The following is a 27,914-nucleotide window of genomic DNA, read 5'->3' as shown; positions in this document are numbered from 1 at the left end:
CTAGTAAACTGTACTGGTCTCCTTTCCTCAATCTGTGGCAGCTGTCTCCAGAGGGATCTGTCAACCTTGCCACTATTAACATCTTGGGCTAGATAAGTCTTTTAAAAATATATATATTTTATTGATTTTTTACAGAGAGGAAGAGAGAGCAACAGAGAGTCAGAAACATTGATCAGCTGCCTCTTGCACCCCCTCTCCCCGCACTGGGAATGTGCCCGCAACCAAGGTACATGCCCTTGACTGGAATCGAACCCGGGACCCTTCAGTCCGCAGGCCGGCGCTCTATCCATTGAGCCAAACCAGTTTAGGCTAGGTAAGTCTTTGTTGTGGGGTTGTCCTGCCCATTGTAGGATGATGGGCAGCACCCCCACAGATGGTGACAACCAAAAATATCTGGAAATTGCCATGTCCCCTGGGGGCAAATTGTGCTGGAGAAGCACTTCTCGATTGCATAGGTCAGCATGTTCTGGGAATGTCTCCTATAGCTGCCACCCTGTCAGGCCCAGGGCCCATCCTCTCCAGGGGGACTATCCTTTCTGGATGCTCCTTTCCCCCTCTTTTCTGTAAATGGCCACATGAGATCATCTTTAGGATGTAATTTTGGACATGTGGGCATTCCGGTCAGTTGTTAGAAGGGATAGTTGATAAAAGGCACTGAAAAGGAGTGCATTTATTTTCTTATTTTTTAAAATATATTTTGTTAGTTTTCCACAGAAAGAAAGGGAGAGGGACAGAGAGCTAGAAACGTCGATGCAAGAGAAACATCAACCAGCTGCCTCCTGCACATCCCCTACCAGGGATGTGCCCGCAACCAATGTACATGCCCTTGCCCAGAATTGAACCCGGGACTTTTCAGTCCACAGACCGACGCTCTGTCCTCTGAGCCAAATCGGTTTCGGCAGCAGTGCATTTATTGCTGTTTTATTCATGGCTATTTAATATCAAAGTGGTGAGTCAGGATGTATTTTCACTCATTTGTTGGTCTCCAGAAATTACGCTATCAACACCTGCTTCAGTAATCAAATACTGAGCTCCATAAGGGCAGAAAACTATCTTTGGTTGCTGATATATATCAAGTGTGTAGAGTAGGCGATCGATAGATGCTGTGTTGAATGAAAACAGTAATGAGTGGTAAGAGCCACGAACTGGAAGGAGACCGTCTGGGGTTCAAAGTCTCTTTCTACCTATCTAGCTGTGTGACTTTGAGTTAGTTGATCTGAGCTTCAGTTTCATCTGTAGAATAAAATGCCTGGCAGGTAGCAGTACCACATAAATGGCAGTTGTTGTTGTTACTAGTTCCATTCCATTGGACATTTTAAAAAATATATTTTATTGATTTTGTACGGAGAGGAAGGGAGATAGAGTTAGAAACATCGATGAGAGAGTCATCGATCAGCTGCCTCTTGCACACTCCCTACCGGGGAATCGAACCAGGGACCCTTCAGTCCCCAAGCCGACGCTCTATCCATTGAGCCAAACCGGTTTCGGCCAGTTCTTAGTTTGGAAAGAGAGGATAACTGCCTATCTTTTGGCATCAGTGTCTGACCCTGACATGGTGGTTTTATATTCTCCAAGAAGTAACTACAGTAACGCAATGTGGTAACAACATGGCGCCTTTTATTGAAGGCATTCAAGCATCGTGGCCTGAGGAAATTTTTCAGTTCAGTTTGTCGAAATACTTCAGTTTGCCAGCTGGATCTGGGATTATCTATGGAAAGAAAAAAGCAGATCGTTCATCATTAGTTGCCTGATAATACTTTCCCATCTCTTGACTAAAGAAGACTGTGTTTGTGTGCTAATGATATCATATATGTGTATATAGGAAACACTGGATTTGTTTGACCTACTAATCTCAGCGATGCCAAAAGGAGAATCATTTGTCAGTAAATTAACATCTGTACTCAAGCACCCCCGAGTTTACTTACAGCTCTTCTCTCGGCCACCAGGCTTTCATGGCATCTTCGGGTTTGATCTAATTAAACCAAACACATTAAGAGAGCATGGCTACAGATGTTAATGTATCTCTGAAATCATCTGCTGGTGAAGTGTTGGGGTGCCAACCACCAGAAAAGGGGGCAGTGTGTTCAAGTGGATTTTTTTGGAGGTCCAAAATGCAACCTTTTAACCTCAAACTGCAAAGGTAAAAAAAAAAAAATACTCAAATACAACCATGGAGCATTAATTTCAACAACTAGTGAATGGAAAAATACTCCAAGCAATAACAAAGCTCCCTACTAGACCTGTTTACTTGATAGTTATAGGTAAGTACTTCCATCCCTACATATAAAAAACCTCTTGTAATCACCTTATGATAGTTCTATATGTCTTCTATTTTTATTTTTTAAAATATATTTTATTGATTTTTTACAGAGAGGAAGGAAGAGGGATAGTGAGTTAGAAACATCGATGAGACAGAAACATTGATCAGCTGCTCCTGCACACCTCCTACTGGGGTTGTGCTTAAAACCAAGGTACATGCCCTTGACCAGAATCGAACCTGGGACCTTTCAGTTTGCAGGCTGATGCTCTATCCACTGAGCCAAACAGGTTAGGGCTATATGCGTCGTCTTCATAATTTTTCTTTAGCATAAAATCAACATTACCTAGTTTTTCAGGCATCACTTCAAGGAGCATTATGTTTTTGTCAGTTTATAACCTCTCTGAAATTAATATTCAATTTTTAGGTACTTATGGAATAACTACGTAGGGCCAATAGTGCACTGGGCAATGGGGATGTAGGATAGCTACCATGGTCACCACCTCTGAGGCTCAGACAAGCACGTGGGAAGGATGTCTGTGTCCGTGGCTATTTTGATGTGTATGACCCAGGCTGTGTGACTCAGTGAGGCTGAGATGGCATCAGGGACGGTCTCTGATTGGAGGTGACATTTCATTTGGTCTTGAAAGAGGAGTAGAATTTAGAGAAGGGGACAGGTATTTCAGGCTCTGGAAAGACCTGAGCAAAGTCACAAAGGTGTGACAAAACAGGGCTTAATTGGAGGGAAGATGAGTCATGATGTGGCGGGAGCATAGCATTTGTGCGTGAATCACAGGGAAGATGACCTGGGAGAGACTGATGGGAACAGAATGCAAAGGCTTGAAGGCTGTGCCCTGAATATCGGACTTTGTCCTGTGACGGTGAGCCGCTATGAGGTTCTGGTCTGAAGAATGACATGCATTGGAGAGAGACTGAATAAACTGAGGGATATAGAGGTGAAAAACTCATCTATCTTAAACACCAGCACAAAACCTTTTCTGATCCTGTATCCCCCTTTCCTACTTCCTTTCCATCTACTTTCTTTCTGTCTTTTTATTCAGAGACTGTCTATAAACTATACAGTCCCTCCCCCCCTACTGCTGTATTTCTTGTACTAGTTTCATATTTCATCTTTATTTCATCCTGCTCTCTCAGCACATGTCTGCAATACAAGGTGATGTTAATGCATCGGTCACTGTTGGTTCTGCTCTTGCTCCAGGGGGAAGTGCCCCGAGCTGGATACTTTTTAAGGCTTCTTAGGTGATACCTGTAGCTTCTGCTTCATATTTCTATCTGTGAGCCTCACTCAATAACTGTAAATTAACCCAATGACTGATTTATAATTTAAAGCACCAAGTGCTCAAAGTCTCTTTAACGCTTAACTTTAAATCCATCAGGGATCTGTGTGGAGTTGAATATTGTATTGTAGCATTAACTTTGACCCGTAAGGGCAAAGCTGCTTTGCATACTTATTGAAACTAGTTTAAATCAATGGAATGTTATTTTAACTAACCTGAGTGAGGTTACAGAGTGAATTTCTACCTCTCATCGTACTGTTTTGTTGTTGTTTGCTAAGGAAGAAAGTCTTAGGAGTCTATATTTTCCTTTTATCCTAAGATAATGCTTTCTTCCTCTAATTCTCTAGGTATTTTTCCTAACTGGAGTTTGTGTAAAACTCTTTCATTTTTAGAAGATAACATGTTCATTAAAGATTCAAGCCTGGCTGGCATGGCTCAGCGGTTGAGCATGGCCCAGGAACCAGGAGTTTGCTGGTTCAGGGCACAAGCCTGGGTTGTGGGCTCCATCCTCAGCAGGGGCCGTGCAGGAGGCAGCTGATCGATGATGTTCCTCTCTCATCGATGTTTCTCTCTCTCTATTCCTCTCCCTTCCTCTCTCTCTCAAGATTAATTAATGTATTTTGGCCAGAGACTACTTCAGGGACTATCTATAAACTATACAGCCTCCCTATGAATGTACTTGCTTCAATCTTTTCTTTCTTCAAATGATGAGAGAATCATTAGCTTCAATGTTAGTTAAGCCTGATTTTTTTTCAAAAGCTTTTTACCATGTATAGAAAAGCTTTGCTTGTGACTGTTTTCTTTGCCCACAATATAGGAAGAAATTCCGCAAATGTTCTCCCAGCCCTCTGATTTTTTTGATTCTACCAACTTTCCGCTGCTCCCTTTTGTTGTTGTTGATGTTAATGACATAGTCTGATGGTTATTAAGCTTTAACATTCACAGCATGAAGTCCTATCTTCTGCTTTCCCCGGTGTCAGCTACTCTCTTCACAGTTCAAAGAATGCCTGTGCTCTTCTGACTTTTGCTGAGCAATGTTTAAGTCATTTACAAAATCCAGACAGTGCTGTTACAGATGAGCTTAAGGCTGGCATTTTTGTTTGGTCCCAGACATCCCCTTAACAGAAAAATCAATTTGACTTACTGTATCGCTACCAGGTTTCCAGCCAGCAGGGCAGACTGAAAGGAACAAAAATTGGTAAAAGACAATTTAAAAACAGAGTTCAATTCTCTTCAGCAACTCTTGGCTTTTCTTTTCCCGAATGAAAATAAAAATAAAAATAAAAATGGAGCCTCTATTAATGAGACCATTTCTAGGCCACTGACCACCTGGCTCTTAGCTTGCTTGCTCGCACCAAGGAAGTTTGGTCACAGAGCGTAGCAGTAGGTAGCTAATCTATTTTCCTTTTTGCCAATTATGTTTACTTGCATTTACAGTATAAAAAACCAAATTGAGTGCTCCTCTAAGAAAGTTGGAAACTTTTGGGATGTGGTGAACTGAAAGGTCTGGGCATGGCAAAAATTTCTCAATGTACATAAACTTAAAATAAGCTGATTTGCTGTTTGTCAAAAGAGACTTTAAAATTATTCAGAAAGTAGGATTTTATTTGGAATATAACTTGACCCAGGCACTGAGTTACACATTTGAAAGAAATATAAAACATATATTTTATTTTAGGAAAATCTGACCTTTCCCATTTAGCTACCGCAAAAACTTGGAGTGAAAGGATGAATAGATTACTTGTGTGATCCTGAATAACCTTGCTGATTACTGAATTACATTGAGGAAAAAATCTAAATCAAATAATGTACCGATGCAAATAAAACCTACGTTACTAAATATTGCTAGAATGGTACATTTTAAGTTTTAGAAACATAATTTGAAATATTACAGCAGCAGAAACTTTTCTTTGTGCTTATCCAAAAGGACTATGCAAATAATGAATACTTTTGGATCTTTTAATTCAGTTAGTAGAATATATTAGTGATATTTCATTAAAATCACTTTAATAATTTGATTTACTAAAAAGATTAGCTAATGATTTGAAAACAGTCAATCAGATGACTTTGGAACCATCCGATGTACTTATAGGATAATAAACCAAACTAGTTATACTGCTACCTCTTCTCAAACTAAAAAATCAAAAGGCTATGATGTTTGGAAGGAAAGAGTACCTTCTCCATGTTTATCGGTGTACTGGAATGCTTGAACCAAACGTAGTGTCTCATCCACTGATCTGCCCACAGGAAGGTCATTGAGAGTAATCTGTCTTAGGATCCCTTTGTCATCAATAATGAAGAGACCTCTATAAAACACAAAAGTGGTAGGGGTGAGGCCATTTCACCTCAGTTAAGACAAATACTTGTTAATGTGAATCCACACAGAATTGTTATACAGAATCAACACACTTGACTAACACACACACACACACACGTATCTACTATACAATTTGGGATTATAATTGTTAAATTGCAGCTTTAAATTTTTTAAAAGGTTAAATTTATTGGGGTGACATTGGTTAACGAAATGACACAGGTTTCAGGTATACATTTCTCCTTTAACTTCTCTTACCATCCCCCAGCCCCCCATTAGCTTTAAAATTTTGTTTTGGTCTCTGAAATGTCCTGTAGTATTTATAGCTTAATCTTCACGTGCACTAGGTTTGGGATTTTATTGTACTGGAAATGAAATGAGGAAACTACACAGCAGAGTCTTCCTTGAAGTGAAGGAGTGATCCATCTTTCTCTTCACTGGCTGTTTGGAATGTCTTTTTATTTCCTTTTAATGGTGGAAAAAGAAAGGTTACCAATATAAGTGAAGTCACCTTTCCCTCTAAGTATGTGTGACTCTATGGCCTGGGGACTACCCTGTTTCCCTGAAAATAAGACAGTGTCTTATATTAATTTTTGTTCCCAAAGATGTGCTAGATCTTATTTTCAGGGGATGTTTTATTTTTCCATGCACTAGGTCTTATTTTTAGAGGATGTCTTATTTTCAGGGAAACACGGTAATGAAGCAGTTTGATTTAAAAGACCTGTTACTGAGATTGTGATGGCATTGCAAGAGTTAAAGTAGACTAGAGAAAAAATTTTTCAAAGAATTTATTGTTTATTTATTTATGTCAATATGAATTTCAATCTAATACTTACTTTAGATTAGAAAAAGATCTCAGATACTGGGACTAATTGCTTGTGTACAAGTATTATAAATGATGGGATATTTTTAGTATAAATACATGGTATTACATATCTATTTCATAATCATATTAAACATTACTAAAGTATTTGTGCTTATCTCACAATACATTTTTTGAGTGAGCAACTTGATGTCTGAAATAACTAGGACTCACTACCCTTGGACTAGGTCAACTTGCTTAATTATCCTATCTAATAAAAGAGTAATATGCAAATTGACCATCACTCCATCACAAAGATGGCTGCTCCCACAGCTGAGGCCAAGTTTCCTTAAGGAGCTTTAATGAGCAATCAGCAGGGACCTGAGGCTAAGCCCTCCCCTGCACCCATGGGGCTTGACAGGGGACCTTAGGCTGTGCCCACCCACCCAGCGGGTGCAACCCCAGTGCTGGGTAAGGGAAACTCAGGCTGGCTGTACCCCCTGCCCAGTGGGGCTTGATGGGGGACCTGAGGCTGCACCCCCCCACCTGGCGGTGCTTGATGTGGGATCTCAGGCTGGGCTTGATGGGGGACCTCAAGGCACATCCCCTGCTCCGGTCTGGGCTGGGGGATTCAGGCCATGCCCCCCAGCCAGGGCACCTGAGGCTATGCCTTCTGCTCGGTGGGGCTTGACAGGGTGGGACTGGCCGGGTCTGGGTCTCACACGATTTTTGAGGAGCATGTGGGAGGGCAGGGACTTGATTCTGGGTCCCATGGTGCACCCCAGACTCTGACAGGAGGAAGGTCTTCATATACATTTTACTAATTTTCTTTCATCTCTGACACTTCTATTATAGAGAAAGGGCAAGTAGCAATATTAAATTATTTCCTCTAATCAATGTGCATGAATTTCGTGCACTGGACCACTAGTTATTTTATGGGTGTTATTTCATGTAGCTGCTTTTACAGCTGAAAACTGTTGTCAATGGTAATCAACTCTGTTCTGAAGTAAGTGAGCCTGATCTAAAATTTTGAGCTTTCCTCTGTAACACACACCACACAAAAACAAATCTGCCTTTCTATTGCTAGCAAATTCTAGCTTTTGTCTTCTGTTTTAATTTTGCGAACTGTTTCTTTGGTAGACTTTGAGATTAATACATTTGCCACACTTGGTGTAATATATTAATACATGTATGTCTCTTCCACAGAGAAGAAACAGGTCATTTGTACAAAAATCTGAAATTAAAATGGCAAAAGACATCTCAATAACAACCCCAGAAGCTAAAGGAAGCAGGGCAATGCTTTCAAATGTTTGCAGAAAAATTGCCTTTCAATCTACAATTCTATATCCAGCCAAATTATTAATCATCATGAGAGTAGAATAAAAACATTATCTGATATGTAAGGTCTCAAACCATTTTACCTTCTAAAGATCTTTTACTAAGAATCTATGAAGATGTGTGTCACTAAAACAAGGCAGGCAGTAGTAGGAACTAGAAAATTAGAGAAAAGGGGGAATAAAATGGGTATGAGGTTTGTTTTTGGAATAATGAAAATGTTCTAAAATTGATTGTGGTGATCACTGCAAAACTCAATATACTAAAAGTATTGCATTGTATGCTTTATATTGGGTGAGTCATATAGTATATGATATATCTCAGTCAAGCTGTTATTAAAAAAACAGGATTATAAAATAATGAAACTTTCACAAAAAAACACTTAAAAAAAAGAAGCTATTAGCATTGAAAAGCTAATAAATAACACGACTATACCAAAATTAGTTGTTTTAAGCTAAAACTGTCCCTTTTCACCCAAAGAATTCTATTAGCATTTATTAGCTCAAGTAACCCAGTGAGAGCTGTTGGGTAAAATATTTCCTTAATTTTCCTTTCCAAAGACAAAGATTTGCTAAATACTATGATACTTGTATTAAGGAAAACCATTATTAGAGTCAGTTTGGAGAAGAGGAGAAAGAAATGGACAAAGAGTTTGGGGACCAGGGTTCAAGTCTACACTCTGCCATTAACTAATTATATTTCTCTGGCTAAGTTCATGGAACTCTATGAATCTGTTTATCTGTAAAATAAAAATAGGGTTGGTCAAAGACCTTTAGATAATATTCCAGCTCTAACAGTCTATGGCACTAATTATTTTAAAGAGTATACCATTTTTGCAAGTAGAGCAAATATTTCTTGATCAAACTTTGTCTCTCCCAACTCCGTTTCAATGAGGGTGACAAATATATTTGGATTGGTCATAATGTAAAACCACTAAAAAGGTACCTAAGAGTGTGGCCTGAGTCTTCCAGATATACACCGTAGTCCTTTGCAATCTGATGGGTCAAATCTGAAAGAAGTGGAATCTTTATTGGTCCAAGTCCTCCTTGTTTTCGAGGGGTGTTGATCCTGTAACAAACAGAACATTTACCTCTTAGAGTCAAGTAAATGGCATATATCAAAACAGCACTTTTTCTCTGCATGTGCACACACATGGACAAACGCCACACACCCATTCTTTCTCTAAAAAAGACAGGCTAATATGCATTCTATTTTCTTGCCCTTTCCCCCACTTAACAATATATTCATATCCTTTAAATACTAAATATGGAGCTACACATCACATTTTTAATGTATAAACATACCACATTTTACTAATCTCTACCGACATACATTTAAATTGCTTCAATTTTTTTTTCCTCTTATAAACACTGCTGGGAACATCCTTGCGTTCTTTTTAAAAAATATATATTTTATTGATTTTTTACAGAGAGGAAGGGAGAGAGATAGAGAGTTAGAAACATCAATGAGAGAGAAACATCTATCAGCTGCCTCCTGCACGCCCCATACTGGGGATGTGCCTGCAACCAAGGTACATGCCGTTGACCAGAATCGAACCCGGGACCTTTCAATCCCCAGGCCGATGCTCTATCCACTGAGCCAAACTGGCTTCGGCACATCCTTGTACTCTTAACATTATACACTTGTCTGATTAATTTCTAAAAGTAGAATTAATGCATAAAGAATAGACACTGTCATAAGCATAACCTTAGAATTGTGATCATCAGGCAATTCCTTGAGAGTCAGGCAAACAATGGGATATTTTAATATTCTGAGAGACAAAGAAATGCAGTCTACTTGCAGCAGTGAAGGAGGTTAGTTATAATCTCAGACACATAAGTTTTGAGATTTAAGTATTCTTTAAGTTGAAACGGGGGGATGTGGGCTGGTGCCCCAACTGGAAGACATTGACATAGCAGCCAGCAAACAGGGAAATAATGCTCCCCATGTCTGCAGCTCCAGTTCTGACATCCAAGTAGAAATCTCTGGTTGACATGAAACCTATCCAGCTGAGAATGCATACCCAAGAATTCCTTGGAAAGACAATCCCAAATTATTTGGGATGGCATAGATGTTTTCCCTTAGTGGATTTGTTTTAATCATATGGAGATACAGAATTAACTATAGAAGTGATAAAGCAAATTAAACCCATAGTTTTAATATTCTTACATTGAGAAATAATTAGTACCTATTTGTATAATGAGTTATTTATAATGTTTAAGAGCATTTGGCATATTAGAATAACATATACCTTCTGATTCCAATTTAAAATGTGTAAATTGAAATTTTATTCAGTTTACAAATAGTAACGAAACAATTTAAAAGGACTTAAGATGCACCACATCTATTTATTAGATTGCAAGAATTGCTTATATTTTTGGGATACTCAAGGAAAATAAAATAAAATATATAGTTGCTTTAAAAAATACTTGAGAGTTAAGTACTTAAGGTAATATAAATTAAATTATAATAAGTTGTGGCTCCTGAACCAATTAAAATTTTAGTTTTATATACATATACATGCACATATAATTTATATGTACACATAATTGTAAATGGAGGAAAACTTGTTTTGAATTTGTTACTCTATGAATTTAATGTTAAGTTTTTTTATAGTGATAATTATTTTTTATATATATTTTATTGAGTTTTTACAGAGAGGAAGGGAGAGGGATAGAGAGTCAGAAACATCGATGAGAAAGAAACATCGATCAGCTGCCTCCTGCATCCCTCCTCCCCCACTGGAGATGTGCCTGCAACCAAGGTACATGCACTTGACCGGAATCGAACCTTGGACCTTTCAGTCCGCAGGCCAACGCTCTATCCACTGAGCCAAACTGGTTTCGGCTAAAACAATGAACAGTCTTTACCATGCATAACATTTTGTGCAAAAAACTGTGGACATGATTAAGAACACATCAACACACACATTTCAGATTCTGAAACATGTTACCCAACTATTTTCCAGAAATGCTGAACCACCTGTGTGTTTGGGAATGCTGTTTCTTCCCACCTTTGAAACTTTAACTTGCAATTAATTAGGTGAAACAATTACCGTATTTTTCGGACCATAAGACGCACTTTTTCCCCCCCAGAAGTGGGGGGAAAAGTCCCTGCGTCTTATGGTCCAAATATAGCCTACACATATACTTTAAAAAAAAAAGTTTTTTTACTTGCCCAGCTCTGTGTGGTCTCCGTGTGCTTGCCCGGCTCTAAAATGGTTCTAAATGCTGCTGTTTACTTTACAGGGTTGATTACATGTGTTTATGACTGTGATGTTGGGTTTTAATGCACATAAAATATTTTAGGACACTATTTGTTTCAGAATCTTTTTTTCTTCATTTCTCTTCTCTAAAAACTGGTGCATCTTATGGTCCGGAGCGTCTTATGGTCCGAAAAATACGGTAATTAAAATATTTCTAAAATAAAAAATCATTGCTTCTGGAAAATTATAAAAGCTATTTTGAATTTGGCTTTATACTATACAACTGTATAACAGAGAAATGGTATTTTAAACATTCCCCCCCCAGATGAAGGCTACCCAAAATTTGTCATAATAAAATAATCATGCAACTCAATAGTTTTTGTTATGGACATCTTTTGCATTGAACTTTCCCCCTCAATTTTATTTTTATGTAACTTCATTGAAATAGCTTTACTCAGACAAATCTGAATTGTCTGATAAATAACTGTATTCCTATAATGTTGAGTTGTCTGCCAATAATTTAAAAGTAAATCCATTTCCCCCCCTACAAATGTAAATGTAAGATACTGACCAGGCCAAATGGGTAAACTGAGAATCGACAGAGCATGCCACCACTTCAGTGTTTATGGATCTAAATTCTTCAATTCTATCACCAAAGGCGATAATTTCAGTTGGACATACAAAAGTGCTGAAAGTAAAAAGAAAATATATTCAGTATTTTCAAAATACACATATATGCGAGTTTTGAAATGACTCAAGTCTTTACAAACACATTTAGTATATAAAAATGCACATTAAGAACAACTTTATATAAGAATCCTCTCAATATTGAGTAGTCTAAAATGCTTTACAGCTTTCAAAGGATCTATACAAATCTGACATTTCATGATTTTTACATTCCTATACCAGCCTTATGAGCTAGATGCATCTATTTGGATTTTGGAAATGAGGAAATGCCCTCCCATTCCTTCTATTTTTTGATAAAGTCCCGTTGTCAGAAGGGTATTATTTAGAGAATATTACCTTAGGGAATTGTTTTTCAAGCTGTGGTAGGAATTAAGTCAATTTACTGAGTTCCAATTAGCGTTTTAGAAAATATGAGAATACATCCTTCACAGTAAGGGTAAGTTATGAAACATGTATATACCAGTGCATGTACATATATGTGTGTGTTCAGGAATAATACTAAAAACACTTAACAACCTTATTTCAAAACTAGAGGCCAAGTGTACGGATTCATGCACACTGAAAGGAAATTAATTAGAAAGTGGCAGGCGGGGCAGGGCTGGTTGAGACTGGGTCCCTCCCATGGTCCCTCCCTGGCCGGCCACACCTGGGGTGGTGCCAGGGCTCAAAGGGTGTCTGCGGAGTGAGCGGGGTCCCTCAGCCTGGTCTGTGGGGATCAGGCCAAAACCGGCAGTCTGACATGCCCCAAGGGGTCCTGGAGTGCAAGAGCGCACTCTGCAGTTACTGTCACTTAGCAGCTCCTATGTTGAGCATCTGCCCCTGGTGGTCAGTGCATGTATGTCATGCCTACGGGCCAATTGCTTAGCCTTTTATATATATAGATTGGCTTTAGTGCTGGAGGTTTCGAAAAAGGATCAGGTAGGAGGAGCAACTTGGGGAAGGGGTTGAGAAAGTGGCTATTTACCCTCTGGTATGGAAGTTTTTCAGTATTTCAGTATAGCATGGCTGTACTGGTGCATACAGACTGAATGTTACCGTTTATGTGTGTGTAAGTGTATTGGGCAGCAATTAAACATTTATTTCCTATGGTGTGTGATGGCCAAGAAAGTTTAAAAAAAATGTAGATTTAGGGGCCAAGTTCCTACCACCCCCCAACATAGGCTTTTCAAATGTTTCAGTGGTTCAAGTGAAGGACTGTCATATGCAAGCAGAAAGTTCTAGACTATGTCCCTGGAACCTGGGCTATACTGTGTATTTTTAATATTTTCCACAATGTAGGTATGGTCAGGCCCTGCCTTCCTTCCTGTTATCCCAAGAAATGCTATTTAGAGACACATTTGCCTGACTTATTAGTGAAGACAGAGAAAAGGGTCTGGCAGAAAACTGAAGGATTGTTTGCGACTTTCATCCTTATGGACTGTGGCAAATGCCTGAGAATTCTTCCTTATCTAACTAGGTCCTGTCTGACTTTATACAGTAACAACAGAAAGAAGCTATCTTAGCCAGGAGACCATTGCTAGCATCATGCATAATTAGCTATGTCTTATTCATTATGGAGTTTTAAATAACACTGGAGAGACAGTGTATTTGTCTGCTATGTTAGACTAATTTCAGAATTCAGATTTAATGTTTTATTTTACATACGTTTTAACTTTGGTTTTAGAACATGAATTTAGAAGGCCTATACTTTTTATATATTAAGACTTCAACTTCTGGTTTCTATTGGAAATTAGATTATACATTTCAGCTAGTCAAGCTTAATTTAAAAGGTTACGTATTATGTAGCTTCATGACTTGTATTTATCTCCATGTACTCATTTTTTTGAGAATCCTTCCCATTTGGATAGACTAGGTGTCAGCAAACTTTCAGCCACAGGCCAAATCTAGCCTATCTTATTTTTTGTAAAGAAACTATTCTTAAACTATATATTTTTATTGATTTCAGAGAAGAGAGAGGGAGAGAGGACATCAATGATGGGAATCATTGATCAGCTGCCTCCTACACACCCTCTGCTGGGGATCGAGTCCTGACCTTGATTAATGATTGGTAATAACTGAGGTCTTACTAGCTGCTGTGTACATGTATTACTTACAAATCAAGCGGGTAGAAGAAAAAAACCAGGTATTTCCCGTGGTAATCAGTTAACTTGAGCTCCTTAAATTCTCCATTTATCACAGCGGTTCCTTCCCAATAAGGTGCTGGCTTGGAAACTAAGGAAGAAAAATAGAGGATGTTTTATAACACTGAGAAAACTGATGGGACGACAGGAGGAGAGCTTTAGGAAATTACTGAAAATCAAGGGTTCTAAACCTTTGGACCTCTTTAGCAGTCTGGTGAAGCTTACATACTTCTCAGAATAGTGTTATTGGATATATAAAATCAAATATACAGAATTACAAAGCAGAAAAATTATATTAAAATGAAATGATCAAAATTTGACAACAGACCCATATTGGTGATGTGGTAATACATGTTCCCTTATATTGAGACTTTAAAAATGCAAGATCTAGCAGTGATCTAATTAACTACCAAAAATAGTGAAGAGTGTAAATGTTTCAGGATACCTGTAACAACCAACAACCAGAATATGGCATGAAAATACCTGGGGGTCTATTGACAACAGGTCCAAGCAAGTCCTGCTGAAGCTAATGTGGTTTGTTGCTGATGTTTATAATGGAAAGTAATGCTCAATTTCAGTTGGAGGTTATTGACAATGCTTTTAATTCTATTCATGCTCACAGGAACCCCCTCCCCTACATCCCATCCCTGCACTACCCTCTACTGGATCCTTCACTATAGCCCCTCCAAGTTGAATAACTTAATATATTTCAGATAATTAGGTATGCCTTTCCCTAATGGCAGTCTTTCAGGTGTACTGATTTATTTATTTTATTTTTTAATTGATTTTTTTACAGAGAGGAAGAGAGAGGGATAGAGAGCTAGAAACGTCGATGAGAGAGAAACATCGGCCAGCTGCCTCTTGCACACCTCCTACCGGGGATGTGCCCGCAACCAATGTACATGCCCCTGACTGGAATCGAACCCGGGACCTTTCAGTCCGCAGACGACGCTCTACCACTGAGCCAAACCGGTTTCAGTTCAGGTGTACTGATTTAAACATTTGGCCAGTTTCTCACATACTCACGGAGGACCTGTAGCCACACTCAAAGAGTAGGAAATGTACAAATACATCAGGCCGGAAGTGCACAATCCCAGACCATGGGATTCTTTTCCTAGAGGGCTTTGAAAGAAAAGACCCCCCTGAACAGGTTTCAAGTGACCTAATGCAAATTGAATAGTTGGTGCTGCTCTCTTGTAAGGGCATGCTGCAATTCTAGCCAACATGCTTTGAGAATATACCTTCTGTTACATTCAGATAACACTTGAACTTTCAGAACCATTACACATATGGAAGTCAATCCTTGCTTCCAAGTCTGACTATGGTTCCTAGAAAGTAAGGCTCATAATAGCCAGCATTTACTATATTTGGTATAATAGCCAGCATTTTTGGTCACTCTGAAAAGAGACATAAACTTAAGATGAATTTCTCTGTGAAGTGAATATATAGCATGTGATTACTTGTCTTGAGTCAGCAGCCTACCTCATATAAATATCCTGATCTGATTAGGTAAGGTCAAGGGGGGGGGAATTAAGTTAGTAGAAGGGTACTGAACTATACATGCTTTGTATACATTACTGAAAATGTTACTCAATGGGGTTGGTTAACAGGATATGTTAAGTAAATTTGTGGTAGGAATAATAAATGACCTGTTATTCCTTAATGATGCTAGCATATGAGGACAACCAAGTCTGAGAAATAAATTTTGTTCTCAAAATTCTGAGTTTGACAATTTTGGGTTCTTAAGAATTACAAAGTTAATTCAAAGAAAAAAAACCTGTCATCAATTTGTGGAGCAAAAAAAGAATGCAGTTAACTTTGCTACGATCTATAAATAGAATCCCCAAAGCAACCCCTTGTGTGTATTGAAATCTTGAATATAAATCATGCAACAGATTCCGGCAAATGCAAAGCAGTATAAAGGATATTTAAACCTCCTCTTCCCATAACCCCATTAATTTAACTACTGTTAACGTTCTGATGTCTTTCCTTTAAACACAAATTTGGATCTTGTTGCAGCCCTTTAAAAAAAAAAAACCAACAGTAAATCATTTGCAGTTTTCATGTCACTAAAAATTATTTTAAAGTATGACCTTAATAATATTCCACTTTATGAATAAAAGTCCTCGTATCTTTAATTCTAGATGAACCTACACGACACAGAGATGTAGCAAATATCTAACATGTGAAGACGTTGTCTGGTCAAGGGAAATCTATTACCACTGGTTTTTGCTTTTATGAGCAGACTTGGATGGGATTTGTTTCTTATGGGAAATATGCAATGCCTGACACAGTTCAAAAGATCTTCCCAGGTAAGTGAAACAAACGACACTTTGAAATACTGTGATTTTAAAAGCGCAAGACTGGGACTCAAAGATTCTCCCCTGCTGGCCTTGACAAAATAAGCTGCTATGCGGTGAGAGGGCCTGAGAATAAAGAAACTGCAAGCAGCCGAAACCGGTTTAGCTCAATGGATAGAGCTTCGGCCTGCGGACTGGAAGGTCCCAAGTTCAATTCCGGGCAAGGGCATGTACCTTGGTGGTGGGCACATCCCCAGAGGGGGGTGTGCAGGAGGCAGCTGATCGATGATTCTCTCTCATCGATGGTTCTGACTCTCTATCCCTCTCTCTTCCTCTCTGTAAAAAAACCAATAAAATATATTAAAAAAGAAAGAAAGAAAGAAAGAAACTGCAAGCAGCTGGTTCCTAGGAATTAAGCGTGGCACCAGGTCACAGCCAGGAAGAAAACAGGGACCCTGTCCTTAACCTCAAGAACTGAATTCTGCCAACCACCATGTGGGTTGGGAAGATGATGTTGGAAAGGAATGCAGCCCAGCCAACATCTTGACTGCACTTTGTTAAGATCCTGAGCAGAGAACCCAGCTAAAGCCTCCTGCGAAATACCTAATACACATGTTGTTTAAAAAAACAACAACAGCGCGAGACTGGTTTTTTACACAAAATCCAAGTTTTCAGGAGGAAGGAACTGCACATGTTTAAGAAGGCAAAACAGTTTTTCTCACTTATTACTCCCACTCTGTCCTAAGTTATAACATCCCACTTAACACTGAGGATTGGTAACTGTGAAGCACACTCTTTTCACTGAATATGGGCATAGAAATGGTGTAATTGAACCACAATACACATCTTCAGAATGCGGTAGGAAAAGCAGGTTACTTAAAAGCAAGCAAGGGACAGTCTTTATCCTTTAGTCCCTGCCCACTTCTTTTTGGCTAATCTTAGAGGCAGCAGGCGATAGCTTTCTCAGTATCTCAGCCTGACGTGTCCTTCCTGAAAGTGGCCATTACCTGTGTACACTGGACAGAAATGTAAATAATCAAAAGCCAAACTGGCAGGACACAAATTTGCCAGGAGGTTTATCATCAACCAAAACACATTACGTTGAACCTCCTTTCTCTTCCTTTCCTTACAAAGAGCCTTCAAAACACACCCTGTAAGAAGTTCTTCACTTCTAAGAGACACAAAGAATACCCATTTATTATAGGCTTTGGGGAAGGGCTTTTCATAGTCTTTATACGATGAAAACAAAGAAAAAAGGTGACATGTTTGCTCTCCTGAACATTTTGTTTGGCCAATTTTCTGTTTAACCAAACTTTCTATGAATCATTATTCAACTTAACCCAGTCTTCCCTGGACTAGGACTTGGAAACAGACGCGATCGGCTGCAGCCGCTTTGCAATGTTTGAGGAAGTGTTTCAGTTTGCACAACATCCTCCGATGCCTGCAAGCCCGGGACCTGGACCACCCTCTTTGCTTTTTCTGCGGCTTTTGGGGTAACCACTACTTACAAAATCTGATTAATGGAAACAATCCTTTTCTCACAGCAGGAACCCTCCACCCTTGCCCTGCTCCCAAAGAGCCAGGCCCGGGGACCAGAGTCAGGCCGGGCGGGGGGTGGGGGTGGGGGGCGCCGCCCCAGTCAGGCTCCCCGGGAGCCTAAGCAGGACACACGTGTCTCCCGGTCCTCCCAACTTCCCGCCTCCCTCAGCCACCGCTCACCCCCCCTCGGCGGGGCACCACCTACTCTTGGCTTTGCTGAGGTGCAGGGAGTGGTCGGCGGCCGACACTCGGGACGCCTCCCCGGGGTACACTTGTCCCCCCGCGTAGAAGTGGCACTCCTCTTCCCGGGTTCGGGGCCTCTCCTCCGCCTCCGAGCCCCGCAGGGTCTGGGCCAGCAGCAGGAACAGCAGCAGCGGCAGCAGCAGCAGCTTGAGGCTCCGGCTGGCGGCTGGAGTCTTCGCGGCTGGAGGCAACCCCGGCGCCTCCATGACCACGCGAGCGCAGAAGCACGTTCTTTGGCGCGAGCGCTACTTCTCCCGCCGCCAGGCAGCGCCGATCGCGCGCTGGTCACGCCGCGAGCCTGCGCGGCCTCGCGAGAGCTGCCCCGCCCTCCCCCGCCCCCCGCCCCCTGCGCCCCCTCCCGGCGTTCCGCTCGCCGGATTCCAGGCTGCCCCGACTCCCACCGCAGTCCCCTCACCCCCCCCCCCCCCAACCCTGAGCCCTGCCACGTGGCCTGCTGGCAGCGGCCCGCTTTTGCGCCTGCGCCTTGGGGAAGACCTGTCTGGCGCGCAGCCCCTCAGCGAAAGCTGTTTGTGGAGAGGCCAGTGACTGGCCTGGCCTTAAGATTCCATCCTGTGCACGGTTCCCCGGCCATCTCTTCCCAAAAGCCTCAACACCGCCCGCCATCCCCCTTAACGAACTGAAACTAACCTGTCTGCCCCTGATCCGCCTGCATTTTATGCTTGTAACAGTCTTTTCCTTGTAGTGATCTGTGAACAGTGCCATGGCTACCCCCGCTAGTTGCAGATCTTTTAAGTCCCGAGAAACTCGGGAGAAGAAAGGTCTGTCTAATCCAGTGGTCGGCAAATTATGGCTCGCGAACCAGATGCGGCTGGCGAGCCTTGGTTTGCCGCTCTGTTGACTAATGAGTTTGCATGCCACTGGTCTAATCATTTATTCTCCAGCAAGCAAGGGCAGCCAGGCACTTAGGTGACCTAAGCCTGCCTCAAGGTATCTTTTCTTCTGTTTTTCCCATCAAGACTTGAAAAGTTCCTAGACTTTCTCCCAGGACATTATGGTTCCATTTGATGACAATTATCCTATCATATTATAGGGGCCAGAATCCCTTTATCCTCCTGGGAGCTGCTGTCTTATTTCTGAATCCCACAGAAGGCTATCAGCCTGCCAGCTCCCTGGGATCCAAGTGGGTGTGGAATTCATCTTTATCTCCCAGGAACCTATCCTTACACCTGCGACGGCCCTTCGAGGCAGACAGGACACCCGCCCTGTTCACACGTGTCCCTCCTGGCCCTGCCCGCTGTGCCCCGCCCTCACAGCCGCTGGCGCATGCGCCCCGGGGGCAGGCCGAAAGGCGCATGCCCAGTCCGCGGCCACCCGGAAGCATAACTGGTGGGAGGCCCAGTAATGGCGTCCACTGTGCCGGGTCTCCGCTCCCCTGCCCTCCCTTCTGCCAGCTGTCAGCATTGTGTGAGGCCCGGCTCGTCCTTCTAGGCCCATCTCTTCCCAAAAGCGCCCGCCTTTGCTACTCTACTGTTGGCCTGCCGCCATCCGGGAGCCGGTCCTGCCGCCATTACAGCAGGTGGGCCTGCCGCCATTACGGGAGCCGGGCCTGTCACGCTTGTGGCCATTGCAGTAAGAGTAAGGTGACCAGACGTCCCGCTTTTGGCGGGACAGTACCAATTTTTAACAATTTGTCAGGCGTCCGTGGCGTTTTAAAAAAGTCCTGATTTTTGGACACTTAACGTTACAGGAGCCGGTCCTATCGCCATTAAGGTAGCCGATCCTGCCGCCATCACTGAGGGGTCTTCGCACGCAGCCTGTGTTACATCCTTCTCACCCTTCCGCACCCGCGCATAAAAGCCTCTCTGCACCACACCATCCTACCTCCTCCCCAAAGGTGACATGAACCCTCTGCCTCTGAAATGCTGCCTTTTATACCTTTACCGTTTATTTTCCTTTTCCTTGTGCTGAGCAGGGTGAACAGTGCCCTGACTTCCCGCACGGCCTTAGCCCTTTTAAGTCCTGGGAAAACTGGAGAAGAAAAGTCTAACCTGAAAAGCAGTATCTGAAGACCCTGTATTCTCTTCCAGCAGGAAAGGACCGTTTCCAGCCGGGAAGTCACAGCTTGGTGACCTCACCCTGTCTGCCTTAAGGTATGTCTTATGTTTTAAATCAGCACTGGGTGAGTTCCCAGAACTTACCTCTTCTCCCAGCTCAGTGTGGTTCCCTCTCTGACAATCCGCCATTCCTCACTCTTTGGCTGGAATGGCAGGTGAGGATGGGGCAGGGCAGGAGAGGTGAGACCCAGCCCACAGGGAATGGCGGGAGCCATTGGCAGTCTCTGTGTCCCAGGACCCTCCCATCTTCCTAAGCCCTTGTCCTCCTTCCGAATCCCTCAAAAGCTCCCCTAACTGTCTGCCTTTTCTCCATTAGATTGTCAGCTACCTGGGGTGGAAGTCCATGTCAAACTCATCTGTTTCCCAAGGCTCCTCCTCATGGAAGTTGCTATTGTAAGTACTTGGCTTTGTAAACACCACCAGCAGCCTGTCTGGGTTACAAGTGACTTTCACACATTATAGCTTTGCTCCTGTGACAGCCCTTTGAGGCCCACAGGAACGTGCCCTTTCTAAACTCACCCCCACCCCAGCCTGTCCATAGAGGTATGCTTTGTGCTCCCTGACCCCTGTCTCCTGTGGGAACAGGAAGAAAGATAGGAAGCCACCCCCCTTTTGTGAGAAGGGGAGAGCTGGCCCTTACCCATCACATGGTCTGGCAGCTCCTCCCTTTCCGGGGGCGTGTGGACAGCAGTCCTCTGCCTGGGGGGCTCTCGCCGCTCCTGTCCTCGTTCACTGACCCCCCGTTCCACTTGCCAGGGGAACGGGGCTCTGGGGGTTCGGGACCGAGTGCGACGGGTTTGGCCCAGGCGTCTGCTGTGAGATCGGCTTCGGTGATCCATGGTGAATCCCCAGCCACGCAGCCTCAGTGGTTCTAGGCCCTGTGCTGGGCCTCTGAGTTTGGGAACTGGGAGAGGGAGTTGGGTAGAGAGTTCTCTCCTACCAACTGTGCTCTGGGCCGAGCTGAGGTGCCCAGTCGGCAGCAGGCGTGCCCACCAAGTGGGCCCGGGACCTCCTGCCACTGGAGAGGCCAGACAGGCCAGCTCCCCAGCGCCAGCCAACTGTGCGCCCCTGAGTTCCAGCGGAACCCTTGGGCAGCTGAGGTTCTGAGTGGCGGTTTGCTGTGAGTCCTTGTGTCCAATGGTGTTTCCCGAGGGCCCCCTCCTCAGGCAGGCATTGTGCTGTCACAGTGGCAGGCAGTCCCAGGGAGCTGGGCAGGGGCACTGCCCCAATCACCCACCAGCCAGCTGGAGCCGGTTAGCCATGGGAATAGCATGCAGCCCTCAGGCACCCGGGGGTGGTTCTCTATACAGAGTGCACCTGGGAAACACCCGGGGAGATGAAAACGCTCAGGTGTATGGAACCAGCCCCAGAAATGATGTACAAGTTCCGGGAGGGGTGGTCCCAAGTGTCCATGGTTCCCAAAGATGTGTGGGGTGAAAACCCACCCCTGATGGAGGCTAACAGCACAGGTTTGGGGTCAGCTGGTTCTAGTTCCAGTGAGAGTTCCAGGGCCCCTTGTCCTTGTGGCCTTGGGAAGGTATTGGAGCTCTCTGAGCCTGAGCCTCCTCTGTGATGGGAGACTGACGTCCTACCTTCCCCTGTGACACTGAAAGGGTAATGTGTTGGTGACATAGTGTAAAACCTGACTGGGAATGTGGGCCGACTGAGGGACTGACTTTGGTGCACCCGATGGGAGGAATGCTTTGTGCCTTCTGAGGCCAGATCATAAAAAGATGGTTTCTATCTGTCTTGCAGGCAGATTACTTTTGTCCACACATTTTTTGAGGTGAAATTCAGAAAACATGATTTATCCTTACAAAATGTATAATTCAGTGGTTGTTGGTGTAGTCATATTGTTCTGCTTTGTGCTCACTGCTGTGTAATTCCAGAACGTTTCTATCTCCTCCAAAAAGAAACCTCCTGCAGGCCAGCAGTGAATTCCTCCCTTTCCCCAAGCCCCTGGCAAAGACCAATCTGCTTTCTTTATGTATAGAATAGAGGCCCGGAGCCCTTCAGCCTGGCCTGCACCCTCTCCAGTCAGGAATACCAATGGGGATGTTGGACTGATGGTTTAGTGGGACTGAGCCGTCAGTGGGACATCCTCAGCTCGGCCAGGGAGGCGGGAGAGGCTCCCACCACTGCCCCTGTGCTGGCCAGCAGTGAGCCCGGCTTCTGGCTGAGTGGCCCTCCCGCTGTGGGAACACACTGACCACCAGGGGCCAGTTTCTGTGTTGACCGACTGCCCCCTGGTGGTCAGTTTTTATCATAGTGACCTGTCATTTCTCCATTTGGTTATTTATTTATTAGCCTTCATTATGCAGGATATATGCTGTAGATGTGTATCCTAGAACCATAAGAAATGGAAAAAATTCACTGTAACTCATTCTCAAATTGCCCCACTTAAAATCCAATTGCCCCCCTGTGGGGCGTGTGCTGCACCTTGGGATCCCCTGGCCTCGGCACTTCCTCTCTGAGCTGCATTTCTGAATACATACGCATATTCCATGGGAGCTGTCATCTCTCCTCCCCTACCTCTCTGGGTTGTCATGAGGAGGTTCTGATCTGATAAACCTAGAAATGTTTCATCAAGTAACTGTCTGAACGGGAAGGGATTGCTATTTTCAAGCCCACGGGTAACCTGGCAGGTAGCAGGTGCTGATTGGGGGCGGAGGGCATGATTGTTTCCTGGGACTGTAGCTATGGAAGCTTTGCAGAGGGTTCTGCAGGCCTTGGAGGGGCGGGCTCTGGCCAGCAGCCCTGTATCAGAGGTTATTCTTGGAGGCACTGGTGGGGGTTGGGGTGTTGGGGGCACTAAGAAGGTGGCAAGGCCAAAGGGGGAGTAACTGCATACCTTCCCACTTTGCGCCATTCTTTAAATTGTATGCAGTTGTTTTGGAGCTGTACCTGCTCAGGGCAGGGCTCCAATCTCCTGGAGCGCAGTGGTGTCTGATCCATGGCGAACCAGGCAGGCTAGGAGGGCGGATATAGCGATGCCCCCCTGGATGTTCAGAGTGCTTGCGCTGTTGAGATGGAACTGCTGTGTTGGGTGGGATAAGGTCTAACCCTGGGGGGCCGCTCAGTCCTGCCTCCACCCGGGTCTGGAGTTGTAGGGAGGAGAGGCATTCTAGTCCCCAGCAGAGGTTGCCTGGCTGAGCCATCCTCCCCATTGGGCTAGATCCAGATCCGGCCAGTCCAACCCTTGTCAAGTCCTGCCAGTCAGGGGGCATAGCCTCATATCCCTCGGTCCAGCGCCAGGACGGGGGGCATGGCCTGAGTCCCCCCAGTCTAGACCAGGGGCGTGCCTTGAGATCCTCCATCAAGCCCTGCTAGGTGAGGGACACAGCCTGAGATCCCTGTCAGACCATACTGGGCCAGGCTAGGGGGGCAGAGCCTCAGGTCCCCCGGCCCAGCACCAGGAGGGAGCGCAGCTTCAGGTCTCCCATCAAGCCCCATGGGTGGGGGGCACGGCCTGAGGTCCCCTGTCAAGCCCAGCCAGGCATGTATTATAGCACATGTGTCAAACACAAGGCCCGCGGGCCAAATCCGTCCCACCAGGCCTTGCAATGTGGCCCGCACCGCGCTGTCATCACTGCACTCCGCTGCGTTTCCATCACAATGACAGTTTATGACTGTTCAGTAAACCATTCGGCCCGCGATTTAGGCTGGATTTTAGATTTTGGCCCCTTCTCTGATTGAGTTCGACACCCCTATATTATAGTCTTAGCCTCAGGTCCCCTGGCCTGGTGCTGGTGTGGGGGGTGCGGCCTGAGGTCCTCTGTCAAGCCCTTCTGCATGGGGGTGTAAGAGATGTAAATGTGTGAGGGCCTTTGCATTGCTCACAGGACTTGATTGCTTGTTTTATGAGTCTGATGGGCGTCTTCAGGCGCTCTAGACCACAACCCAGGCACATGCCCTTGACTGGAATCGAACCTGGGATCTTTCAGTTCCCAAGTCAATGCTCTGTCCACGGAGCCAAACTGGCTAGGGTGGGAAGCACATCTTGAGGCCCCCTGTCAAGCCCTGCCGAGTGGGGTCATGGCCTGAGGTCCACCTTCAAGCCCCACGGGGTGGGGGAGGGTGTAGCTTCAGGTCTCTGCTGATTGCTCTTTAAGGCTCCTATGGGACCTTGGCCTCAGCTGTGAGTGCAGCCATCTTTTGGATGGAATGATGGTCAGTTAGCATATTTCTTATTAGGTAGGATTTTAAACAGTTTAAAAATATATTTTATTGGTTTTTTTTAAAGAGAGGAAAGGAGAGGGATAGAGAGTTAGAAACTTCGATGAGAGAGAAACACTGATCAGCTGCCTCCTGCACCCCCCTGTGGGAATGATCCCCCAATCAAGGTACATGCCCTTGACCGGAATCGACCTGGGACCCTTCAGTGCGCAGGTTGACTCTGTATCCACTGAGCCAAACCAGTCAGGGCACTGAGAACTTTTTTTAAATGAAACATGGGTGTTGCATTTTATCGAATGTTTTTCTGGCTCTACTGATATTATCATGTGTTCTGTTTTTTCGGTTTGTTTATGTGATGTGTCACATTTATTGATTTGCAAATATTGTGCCAGCCTTGCATTCGTGTAATAAATCCCACTTGGTCATGGTGTATGATCTTTTTAATATATTGCTGGATCTGATTTGCTAATATTTTGATGAGGATTTTTGCATCTATGCTCATCAGGGATATGGCCTTTACCATAATTCCATTTCTTTGTAATGTCTTCTGGTTTTAGAATTAGGATAATGCTAGCCTGGGAAAAGAGCTTGGAAGTGTTCCTCCCTCTGGAATTGCCTGGAATAGTTTGAGGAGGATAGGTGTTACTTCTCTTTTGAATGGTTGGTAAAAGTCCCCCGTGAAGCCATTGGGATCAGGACTTTGGTCTGCTTGGAGTTTTGTGGTTACTGCTTCAGTTTCATCAGTTGTTTTCAGCCTATTCAGGTTTTCTGATTCTTTATGCCCGAGTTTTTATACAAGTTTTTATATGAACATATGCTTTTAGGCCCTCGCAGTGGTCGTCATACTCCCCCACCTCCCAGTCCCTAGGCCTTTTGTGACCCACCCCTGTACAAGGTTCTTCTGCTTCCCTTGGTGGCCTGCGTGGCTGTTTTTCCTTTTATGACAATCTCAGCCTACTGTTTTTTGCGGGGTCCTTACCTACTCACCAGAAACACATATTTTTCTGCATTTTCTGGCAGTTCAGTTTCCATCTAAGGCTATCATTTTATTGTCCCTTCTGCCACAGACAGTTCCAACTCCAGTCTGTAGACTTGACTTGTGTGAGTCAGATGCTAGTTCCTGTGATCCTCAACCTACAAGGAGACACAGCTTTCTGAAACCTTTTTGTCATGTGCTTGAGGTAGCAACATTTGTCTCTCATTCTAGAAGTCCTCTACTAAGTCATAAGGACGCCCAAGCCGTTCCTGGAGAAGCCCCGGTGGGAAGACACTGAGTCCTCCCAGGAAGTGCCAGCACCAGCTCGCCAGCCTTGTTGTGACTGCACCTCTTTGAACCGGGTCCTGCAGCTCCAGTCAGGTCTGATGACTGCAGCCCCAGTGACATCTCAGCTGAAGCCTCATGTGACATCCTGGGCCAGAGCCACCGAGCTCCCTTCTTCGTGAATTCATGACCCACACGAACAGTGAGTTTGAAAATGTTCGTTACTGCCTAAGTTTGAAGGGTTTTTTTTTTTGAAACACAATTCATATACATAACTGTCAGCATATTAGAGTGTACAGTTCAGTGATATTTAGCACATTCCTTGTTATACGACCATTGCCACTGTCTGATTCCAGAATATTTCCATCCCCTCAAAATGATATGCCATGCCTCGTAGTAGTCACCCTTATTTCTCTCTACTGCCCATCACCTAGCAACTGTTAATTTACTCTCTGACTGTAAGGATTTGTTTATTGCTGACATATGCTATAAATGGAAACAGAACATATGGTTTTTAAAAAATACATTTTTATTGATTTCAGAGAGAAGAAGGGAGAGGGAGAGAGAGCTAGAAACATCAGTGATGAGAAAGAATGATTGATCGGCTGCCTCCTGCATGTTCCCAACTGGGGATCAAGCCTGAAAACTAGGCAGTGCCCTAACTAGGAATGGAGACATGACCTCCTGGGACCTGGGTAGACACTCAACCACTGAGCCACACCAGCCAGGAACAATATGTGGTTTTTTTTGAATGACTTCTTTTAGATATCACAATGTTTTCAAGGTTTATCTGTGTTGCAGGACAGGTCAGTCACTTATTCCTGTAAAAGAAAGACTCTTTTTAAAAACAGTTCTAGGTTTATATCAAAATCTAGAGGAAGGTATAGAGACCTCACATAACCTGCTGCCCTCACACATGCATAGCCGCTTTCATTGTCGGCATCACTAACCAGAGGGGTACATTTTTAACCAGGGATGAACCTACATTGGCACATCATTGTCACCCAAAGTCCATGGTTTACCTTAGGGTTCACTTTTGATATTGTGGGAATAAGTTTGGATGAATATATACTGGTATTCAGCGTTGGGCAAAAGTGGGTTTACAGTTGTTCCTTTGAGAAAACAATAGTTAACAATAATACAAGAATAAACTGTTTTGCATATTCATAAATGTGAACCTACTTTCCCCCCACCCTGTATATCCATCATTATAATATCATACAGAATGCTTTTACTACACTAAAAATCTTCTGTACTCTGCCTGCATTCTTTTTTGTAGGTGCATAATATTCCACTGTAATGCTATACTGCGTTTTGTTTACCCATTTATGAGCTGATAGATATTTGGACGTCTAGTTTGTTGTTATGAATAATGCTCCTATGAACCTTTGGAGATAAGTTTTTATGTGAACATATGTTTTCAGTTCTCTTGGGTATATATACCTATACTGGAATTTCTGGATAACAAGGTAACTGTGCTTGACATTTTGAGGGCTTGTCAAAGTGTTTGCCACAGCAGCTGAACCATTACATGCTGGCGATGTACAAGGATTCTGATTTCTCCAAACCCTCTGCAACACTTGTTAATGTCCTGGTGGTTATGCAGTGGTATCTCATTGTGGTTTTGATTTGCATTTGTTTAATAACTGATGATGTTTAGCACCTTTTGAGCATCTTTTTCATGTGCATTTTGGCCATTTGTATATCTTCTTGGGAGAAATGTCTATTCATGTTTTCCATTATTTAATTTGGTTGTCTTTTAAAAAAAGATTATTAATTGACTTTTAGAGAGAGGAAGGGAGAGGGGGAGAGAGAAACATCAATGGGCTGCTTCCTGCATGCCCACTACCAGGGATCAAGCCTGCAACCAGGCTTGTGCCCTGACTGGGAATTGAACCAGCAACCCTTTAGTGTATAGCCACCCAAGCCACACAAGTTAGAGCTAATATGGTGGTCTTTTGATTGTGGAACTTTTAAGAGTTCTTTGTATATTATGGATACTATAACCTTATTTTCCACTGTATGGCCCTCTGGAAAAAATTTAAAGTATGAAGAGTATGACTGAGTTTTTTTTGAGGTGACACCTAACATCTTTCTCTTCCCCCCTTTTTTATTGCATTTTAAGAGTAGGATAAGCTCTTTCAACTATTGCTTGACCTTGAGTGTTGTAAGGGATATCAGTTTTGTGACAAATTTAATATTGCTGACAAAAGTGCTGAAAAGCAGAACTACTATATGTCTGCCTGGGGCTTCTTTTTCTAGCATTAAGAAAGTTTCAGCAATCTGTAGAAAGGCTGTGTGT

The 27,914-nt window shown here is 43.5% G+C and overlaps 1 protein-coding gene and 2 long non-coding RNA genes across 4 annotated transcripts; 2 read left to right on the top strand and 1 right to left on the bottom strand.

Moving 5' to 3' along the window:
- Positions 1–1,597: 1,597 nt before the first annotated feature.
- PRDX4 (peroxiredoxin 4) lies at positions 1,598–18,420 on the bottom strand. 2 transcript variants are annotated; one of them, XM_036439630.1, is made up of 8 exons: positions 18,063–18,420; positions 13,992–14,109; positions 11,783–11,899; positions 8,952–9,074; positions 5,731–5,861; positions 4,700–4,734; positions 1,926–1,972; positions 1,598–1,708 (listed from the first exon to the last, which is right to left on the bottom strand). In XM_036439630.1, the coding sequence occupies exons 1-8, from the start codon at positions 18,304–18,306 to the stop codon at positions 1,705–1,707; spliced, it is 819 nt and encodes a 272-aa protein (XP_036295523.1). In that variant the 5' UTR covers positions 18,307–18,420; the 3' UTR covers positions 1,598–1,704. The 2 variants fall into 2 exon arrangements, with proteins under 2 accessions (XP_036295523.1, XP_036295522.1); XM_036439629.2 differs by lacking the exon at positions 1,926–1,972 and having other exon boundaries at positions 18,063–18,418.
- On the top strand, positions 14,080–16,414 carry LOC123652432. Its single transcript, XR_006741781.1, has 2 exons — positions 14,080–14,769; positions 15,003–16,414. It is a non-coding gene; the product is annotated as an uncharacterized LOC123652432 (long non-coding RNA).
- Positions 18,421–20,096: 1,676 nt separating the features above from the next.
- On the top strand, positions 20,097–26,925 carry LOC123652445. The gene is made up of 3 exons (XR_006741800.1): positions 20,097–20,211; positions 20,492–20,568; positions 25,559–26,925. It is a non-coding gene; the product is annotated as an uncharacterized LOC123652445 (long non-coding RNA).
- The last annotated feature ends 989 nt before the right edge of the window (positions 26,926–27,914 follow it).

This window comes from Pipistrellus kuhlii, unplaced genomic scaffold, assembly GCF_014108245.1.
Source record: "Pipistrellus kuhlii isolate mPipKuh1 unplaced genomic scaffold, mPipKuh1.p scaffold_m20_p_16, whole genome shotgun sequence".
NCBI lineage: Eukaryota > Metazoa > Chordata > Mammalia > Chiroptera > Vespertilionidae > Pipistrellus > Pipistrellus kuhlii.
This window is presented reverse-complemented; position numbering and strand designations above follow the sequence as displayed.

Bases quoted from the DNA above. Each gene is read 5' to 3' on its own strand.
- PRDX4 (XM_036439630.1), bottom strand. From the start codon at position 18,306: ATGGAGGCGCCGGGGTTGCCTCCAGCCGCGAAGACTCCAGCCGCCAGC. The intron at 11,900-13,991 runs GTAAGTAATACA...TTTTACTTTCAG, and splicing joins TTCTTCTACCCGCTTGATTT to CACTTTTGTATGTCCAACTG. The intron at 1,973-4,699 runs GTAAGTCAAATT...TGGTTTAATTAG, and splicing joins GGAAACCTGGTAGCGATACA to ATCAAACCCGAAGATGCCAT.